Source organism: Suricata suricatta, chromosome 8 (genome assembly GCF_006229205.1).
Source record: "Suricata suricatta isolate VVHF042 chromosome 8, meerkat_22Aug2017_6uvM2_HiC, whole genome shotgun sequence".
Taxonomy (NCBI): domain Eukaryota; kingdom Metazoa; phylum Chordata; class Mammalia; order Carnivora; family Herpestidae; genus Suricata; species Suricata suricatta.
The window spans coordinates 140,171,523-140,179,413 of NC_043707.1; the positions used below are offsets into that span (position 1 = coordinate 140,171,523).

At 56.0% G+C, this 7,891-nt stretch overlaps 1 protein-coding gene across 1 annotated transcript in view; it reads left to right on the plus strand.

Moving 5' to 3' along the window:
• The first annotated feature begins 308 nt into the window (after positions 1 to 308).
• TTC34 (tetratricopeptide repeat domain 34) overlaps positions 309 to 7,891 on the plus strand; it is a 17,439-nt gene continuing 9,856 nt past the window's right edge. The window contains exons 1-3 of the mRNA XM_029949383.1: positions 309 to 326; positions 895 to 1,720; positions 7,525 to 7,891. Coding sequence (XP_029805243.1) covers positions 318 to 326; positions 895 to 1,720; positions 7,525 to 7,891 — 1,202 coding nt within the window. The 5' untranslated portion in view covers positions 309 to 317. The remainder of the gene's footprint in view (positions 327 to 894; positions 1,721 to 7,524) is intronic.

Genomic DNA, 7,891 nt, shown 5'->3' on the forward strand with positions numbered 1-7,891 from the left:
CGGGGCGCGCCCGGCCGCTGGGGGCGCCGCTGAGCAGCGGGGAGGCTGGGTGTTGACTTTCTCCCGGGAAACGGACGCGGGGCGCAGCGGCGGACCTTCGGCCGGAGCCGCGCCCACCGCCTCCACTTGGCCCGCGCGCCCCGCCCGGCCTCGGAGCACCGGCGAGTGTGCGTGTCTGAGTGCACAGGCGAGTGCGTGTGAGCCCGTGTGGGTGTGCGCGCGTGTGCTCTATGTCGTAGGGTGCTTGTGCGGGTGTCTGTGTGTTGGACATGTATGGGTTGGGGCTTGTGTGCAGGTGCTCTGAGACCCGAAAGAGAATGTCCCCGGTACTGTAGTCAGGACTTCAGGTCGGGTTTGGGAAGGAAGGGAGGGGAGGGGTAGGGGCTAGTCCCTGGAACCAACCTCAGAACTGAGCCCCTGGCCTGGGCCACTGAGGCTCCCCACCCCTACCCAGGAGCCAGGCAAGTGCCCCTCACCTCCCGGTTGTCCTGCCCCGCGCACCCACGTGGAATGGTTGAATGGGGAGGTGGGCAGAGGTGTGGCCTTGAGTTTGGGCGGGTTTCTGGAAATTCAGGCAGCTGAAAAGGTGGCCTGTGTGACCAGGACGGGGGGAGGGGGGGTCGGGGTGTTCCATCTTCCTGAGGGGTCCTCTGCCAGGAAGGGGTGGACCCTTGGGAGAGAGGGAGGGGAGGAGGCAATGGCCTAGAGTCCCTGACCCTGCAGGCCACTCAGCTCCTCACGTGGGTCGCTGAGCAGGGTAAGGCTCCCATTCTGCAGAGGAGTGGACCCTGGCAGATGCGCCCAGCCCCACCTGACTTCACTCAAGGGTGCTCTGCACTGACGCTGGGGTCTCAGTGGGGAGGGGTGCAGACTAACCACGCCCCCCCACCCTAGGTGCCCGTGAGGACTGGACGTGGGCCCTTCGTGGGCACGGGCGTGATGTCGGCCCAAGAACTTGTGGCCTGCCTCTGCCGGGAGGGAGACCGGCACCTGGCCCTGGGAGAGCCCCCGCTGGCCACCGCCTTCTACCTGGCTGCCTTCAGCTGCCACGCCCCCTCGGCCGTGCGGCATGTCCGTGCTGCGCTGGCCGAGGCGCGGGGGGCACCCGTGGTGGCCACGCTGGAAGCCTGGTGCCGGGGCGACGGCCAGATCCCGCCCATCCACTGGGACGGCATGGCGGTCGTCTCCCTCACGGGGACGCTGGCCTCCACTTTCCTGGCCACCCTGTGCCCAGACCACCCGGCCGCGGTCCTGCACTCCCTGGCCGGGCTGCTGGCACGCGGGCACCACGAGGAAGCGGTTCGGCGCTGCAGCGCCCTGCTGGGTGAGCACGGGCAGCAAGCCCTGGAGCTGCGGCTGACCCGCGCCCTGGCCCGCGTCCTGTCCGGGCGGCGGGTGGACGCCGGCGTGGCCGACTATCTGCGGGCCTTTGCCTCGAGCGCAGACCGGACCGTGGCCTTTGTGCGGACCCACCAGCAGCCCTACCTGCCCGTGCTGATCAGTGCCCTCCAGGACCACGTGTCAGGGCGCTGGGATGCGGAGGATGGTACCAGCCGGCAGGAGACCAACTGCCAGGGACTCCTGGCAGCCCTGGACCCTGGGGGCACCTGGAGCCACGCGCTGTCCCCGGACGCCCTGCTCCGCGGCGGCAGGTATGAGGACTGCCGGGCGGCGTGCAGCTGGGCCTTGGAGTCTGACCCGGCTGGCAGCGGGCCTCAAGGTAAGAGTGTGGTCCTTGTCCCCTCCCGCCGGGTGAAAGTCGTCCAGCCGAGCCTTCACAGCGTGCTTCAGGGCTGGTTGTGGTGCGGCGGGGCAGTGTTCCAGGAGTGGGGACACCACAGTCACAAGATGGACACGCCCCTGCCCTTACAAAGCACCCAAGGAAAGGAATTAAAAAATGTGTGTTGAAAAACGGACCCTGCAAGGTGCTGCTTGAGCTGGGTGGTCAGAGGAGGCTTCTTGGAGGAGGCATCATTTGAGTTAACACTAAAGGATTCCAGGCAGCAGAAACAGAACATGGCAGGTCCCTAAGAGAAAGAACTTGGGGTGTCCGTTCCACTGAATGGAGCCCTGGTGGCCATCAGGGGGCAGGAGCAGAGGGAGAGGGGGAGGCAACGAAGGGACAATGTGGCTAAGCCCTGCCGGCCCTGTGAGGACTTTGGACTTTACACCCAGAGCAGCAAGGAGCCACAGCAGAATCATAAGCTATGGAGTGACGCACTCTAGGCTGCATTTCTAAAGCTTCTTCTGTCTGCTATGTGTGTGCAGAATGTGTGGGGGCGCCAGAGTGATCAGAGAAGATGCTGAGAGGCTGGGAGGCCTGTAGGAGGACCAGGATGCGAGGTGACCCAGGCTGGGAGGAGGACCAAGTCGGGAGGAGCACCAGGCTGGGAGGAGCACCAGGTCGGGAGGAGCACCAGGTCGGGAGGAGCACCAGGCTGGGAGGAGCACCAGGCTGGGAGGAGGACCAGGTCAGGAGGAGGACCAGGTCGGGAGGAGCACCAGGCTGGGAGGAGGTCCAGGTCGGGAGGAGGACCAGGTCGGGAGGAGCACCGGGCTGGGAGGAGGTCCAGGTCGGGAGGAGGACCAGGTCGGGAGGAGCACCGAGCTGGGAGGAGGACCAGGTCGGGAGGAGCACCAGGCTGGGAGGAGGACCAGGTCGGGAGGAGCACCGGGCTGGGAGGAGGACCAGGTCGGGAGGAGCACCAGGTCGGGAGGAGGACCAGGTCGGGAGGAGCACCAGGTCGGGAGGAGGACCAGGTCGGGAGGAGCACCAGGTCGGGAGGAGGACCAGGTCGGGAGGAGCACCGGGCTGGGAGGAGCACCGGGAGCAGACAGGCAAGGGGGCAGTAGGGCACCCCCAGTTTGAGATGCTGCTCCTCCCTGGCCCCTCTCCTGGGTCCCCCTCTGGTGGGGGGAGTGGGCCAGTTCGTGAAGACCCGTGTCTACCACAGCCTCTAAGATCCCTCCCGGCCCCGCGGCCTCTCGGTGCCCTTCCCCACGTGCACACAGGGACGGCGGCTGCTCTCGCCTCCGGAGCTTGCTGTTGTGATTCAGTGAAAATACGTATCCAATCCTGAAAATGGTGCCACCCGTTAAGTGCTCAAAAACATGTCCCTTGTGCCAGTCATGTGCACGTGGCATTAGGCAGCTGAGCACGTGAACCTTGAGATGAGAGGGAGCTTGGTTTTAGGAAGGGGTTTCAGCATCCGTCACACAAAAAGGGCTTCAGAGCCAAGGGTCTAGACAGGGAGGCAGGGGAATGGCGGTGCTCACGGACCACTAGGCGGGCAAATGGCAGTTAAGGTTTGACGTGCCTTCTCCCCAGTGCACACAGCACCCCTGGGAGGTGATACAGCCGCACCCCAGTGCCGTGTTAGGAAGCTAACGCAGTGAGCCACGAGGCGCACGGAGAGGGAGGCCCAGGCCCAGTAGTGAGGCCACCTTACACCGTCCTGCCCAGGCGAGCCAGCAGATGACTGCAGACGTGAGGGACCCCAGGTAGGATCGACAGAGCTGTTCAGCTCAACCGAAACGGAGAGAGAACCGGGGGTCCTTGCGGCTGCTGAGACAGTCAGTGTTTCAAGCCGCTACACTGAGGGGCTGCTTGTTCACAGCACTGGTAACCGTGCTGAGGCACCACCCCGAGCTAGATGCGTGTTCTAGCCACACGCAGACTGAATCCAGGACTTACAGTTCCCTGTTTCCGGAAGAAAAGGATTCACTACCTTCGCTAATGGAAGAAGAGCGTATGATCATCACAGGGAATTCAGAAAAAGCTATTTATAATATTTTTAACAGAGTTTTAACAAATTTAAACAAAGAATAGAAGGAAACTTACTTAATTGAGAAAGATACTATCTATCAACATCTTACCAAAAGATCAACGTAAAGGTGGGTAGAAGTCTTCTGTTTAAAGTCAAGAATGTGGCAGCTGCGTCCTCTCTGGTTACACATGATCATACTAGGGACTCTAGCCGGTGCGACAAGACACAAAGAAATAAACGTCGGACCAGAAAGGGAGAAACAAAGTTATTCCAGACAATGTGATCAGCTAGGTAGAAAGCCAACAGAGACAGCAAAAATGTATTAGGTATAGGAACAGAGTTTAACCAGAGTCCAGAAAGCATTTATGCTTACAGACACCAGCAACAAACATGAACTTTATCATTTTAAAATATACCATTTACCATAGCAACAGAAAATAATCGATTTCAAAGAGCCGTACAACTTTGTGGAGAAAAGTATAAAACTGTATGAAAAGACAATAAAGAATAGTGTATAAGTAGATGTCCAATGTCCATCGTTAGAAATATTTGATGTTAAAACAGAAGAGCAAGGACACAATAGTAGACAAGACACAGAAGAAGAGGAAGGGGAAGGAGAGGGCAGGGGTGGGGGAGAGGAGGGGGAGGGGAGAGAGAAGGAGAAGCAGCGGAAGGTGGTGCCGTAAGGGTTCCTCTGCCAGCCAATATGGAAGGTTACAGATTAAGGGATAGAGGGAATGAATGATAAACTACAAAGGCCAGAAACAGCCCCGTTGGTCCAGAAGTTCGTAAGTGAGAGTGAGCATCACGAATCTATAGAGAAAGAAGAGGACCATTATTTAGCAGATGGTATTGATTGGGGGGGGGGTAGTAACTTCCGGATGGATTAGGTGATAGCTACGTTTTATAGTTTCCAAAAGGAAATAGATGCCGTTATGGTCTCTGTGGATAGCTGGACTTCTTAAGATACAAACAGTGGAAACAAAGGGAAGTTTGTTATGTTTGATTAAATTTAAGATTTTACGCCTACGTGTTGCCCATGACTGTAGAAAATTAGAGGAAAATCCACATCAGAGAGAAAATATTTGCAAAATATACAATGGGCAAAAGATTAATCCTCAGTAGTTGCAGAATTCCTGCATATCAGTAAGAAAAAACGTCCGACATGAGAATTGGCAAAAAAAAAAAAGCATTTCCCATAAGCGAAAACACAGATGGCGAAGAAACATGAAAAATGTTCAACCTCACACAATGTTATGAATGGCCATTAAAACAATAAGATACCACTTTCCACCCACCACATGAGAAAAAAAATAAAGAATTATATACATTGGCCTCACTAGCAATTAGGGAAATTAAAATTAAAGCAACAATGGGACAGCATTTTACATCCCCCCTATCGTCAAAATGTTTAGGTCTAAAAACAGAAGAAGGGCTTCGGTAACGGTGGACTAGCTTGTCTCACTCTGTCCCACAGGTAACGGTGATAAAATTTGGCCAAAATATATAAAATGGAATCATTTGAAGGCACTGAACAGTGACCAAATGTAGAAGAAACTGGAAGCTGACCCTTGAAAGATGGAGACCACACACGGAGATTCACAGGCTTGCAGCTTTTTGCCAGAGGACACCCCTCAATCCATGTTTTATCCACATAAATCAGGACACTGCAGTTTCACTGGCTTGGGATGTTATAGGACGGAGTTCGGGCTGAGAAAAGTGGCTGGAAAGTTTAGAAAGAGAATCCTGAAGAGTGGGGAGCCACAGGGGGGTCGGCCCCCAAATCCGTGTATTAAATCCACTTGAAGCCTTGATGAACCACCAGACTACACATACATAGGAGAGACTGGGTGGTCTGAAAGAGCAGCTTCTGGAAGCTTCAAGAACTAACTGGAGATTTAAATGGTGCCCAGCAAAGAGAAGACAGAATCTGGGGGTTGATCCTTCCAGTGTACCTGCCTGCTAAAACAAAACTCTCTTCAGAGGAACATAACACAACCCAGGGTCTCTACAAAACGCCAACCAGATGAGCTAGTATACAATAAAAAGAATTACTATACATGCAAAGAAACAGGGAAATAGAACGTAAACCACAGTCAGGAGACAAAGAAGTCCATATAAACTGACCCCAAGACGATCCAGGTGCTGAAATGAACGGACTAAGGACTTGAACTATTTCAGATACATTCAAGAACTAAAGGAAACTATGGTTACAAGGAATGAACAAATGCGGGACCTCAGCAGATACATGGAAACTATTTTTAAAAAGAATGAAATGGAAATTTTAGAATTGAAAAATTCATAGCACATTGGAGAAGCGGAAGAGTCAGTCAAGTTGAAGATAGAAATGATCCAATATGAAGAGCAGGAGAGAACTGAGCAGAATCTTGGTGACGTGTGGGTAAAGAGGTAACAAAGCTCCACAGGCCCCGAGGGCTCTCCTCCTACTGCGTCTCCCTAGGATATGCGGTGTTGTAAAAATCGGGCGTAGAATTGTTTTGTTCAGGAATCAGTAAAGGACAGGAAAGGCCCGAAGTATCTTACTTTGCCACCAGGTCTAGACAGGGTGACCTTGTTGGTCGGCTGGTTGATCTCAGGGTGCCAGGTTCTTCTTCACATGACTCTGGGGTGTGGTGTGACACTTACTCAAAATCGGAACAGGGCAGGGCAGTGGTGATTTCGTCCCCACGCAGAAGTGAAGGTGTTTTGCCCTTTCCTGTTTCAATGTGAAGGACTACGATGACCATGTGATTCACTTATGTAAAGAGGGAAAGCACTTTGAGAATTGTGAAGGACCCGTGCCAAAGGCATGGAGTGGGATTCTGAGACCCGGGGTTGAGAACCCCTGGGGTTCTGGGACCCTCCCCTCCCCACAGGTACCTTCCTAAATTGTAATGCAAGGGTGGGTGCCCATGACCCTGAGCTCCCACCAGCACCGAGTTTTCTGGGATGCTCTCAACGGTGGGCAGCTGTTGGGACTGGGGGCTTGGCTGTCTCCCGATCCGAAAGCCCCCGTCCTCAGGAGCTCCGGCAAGTTGCTCAGACCTGAAGTGTGACAATGATGTGGGGGATGGTGTGGCTGACGGGGAACCTCACCGAGTCAAATGACTCCAGGCCCTGTTCTAGGCACTGGACCAACATTCACCCATTTCATCTTCACAGTCCTGTTAGTGTAGACCATTTTTAACCCCGTTATAAAGCAGAAAAGGAAACTGAGGCACGGCGAGAGTCGGTCAGTGGCCCAAGTCCTCGTCTGTGCACGCAGCACTGGGTGTGTCCTCCCCTCTTGGCTGAACCTGACTCCAGGCTCGGTTTCAAAGGGAAACACAGCCCAACACAGCCCAGAGAAGGCCAGCAGCAGAGAGGCTGAAGGACCAGCATCCCCTATCAAGGTCACAGGGTCGGAACCTCAGCGTTGACCTGGGGTGCTGATCCCAGAGGAGGGATCGCAATCCCAAAATCCATCATTAAAAAGTAAAGAGGTTTTGTAACTAAATTTCCCTGTTGGCTGAGTGTCCAGACTGACTTTGAACCTGTGGGCAGACAACACTCCTGGGCTGTCCTGCCCAATTCTGCCCTGTCGCTATTGGTCCATCTTCGTGATGGGATGGCCTGGCTGCTGGGACACATCTTGGAGATGCGATGGGATGCGTCAGAGAGTCCAAAGTGCCCAGGGTGCCACACGGTCGGGGACTACAGGTCACACCCTGGAGGATGGGTCCCAGCAGGCAGGACCAGCCTCTGTTTTTCTCCCTAGGCGAGCGTCTGGCCGCGCTGCTGGTCACCCGCGCGGCCGCGGCCTTCTTCCTGGACGGTGGGGCCAGGGACCTGCTTCGGGACCTGCACGAGGCCTTCCGCCAGAGCCCCTCGGGCGCGCGGAGGCAGTTCAAGGCGGTGCTCTCCGCTGGGGACCGAGAGCGCATACGGGCCCAGGCGCAGGAGGCGGCGGACACGGGCTTCGCCCGCTTCCAGGAGGCCGTGCGGAGCCGCGCTGAGCTGCGCGAAAACTCGGGCCGCGAGCTGTTGGCCCCGGTGACCCGCGCGCTCCGTGTCCTGCTGCGCATTGCGCCGCCTGGAGCCCGCCCGGCGCTGGGCGCTCGCCTGGCTGAGTGCCTCCTGCTGGC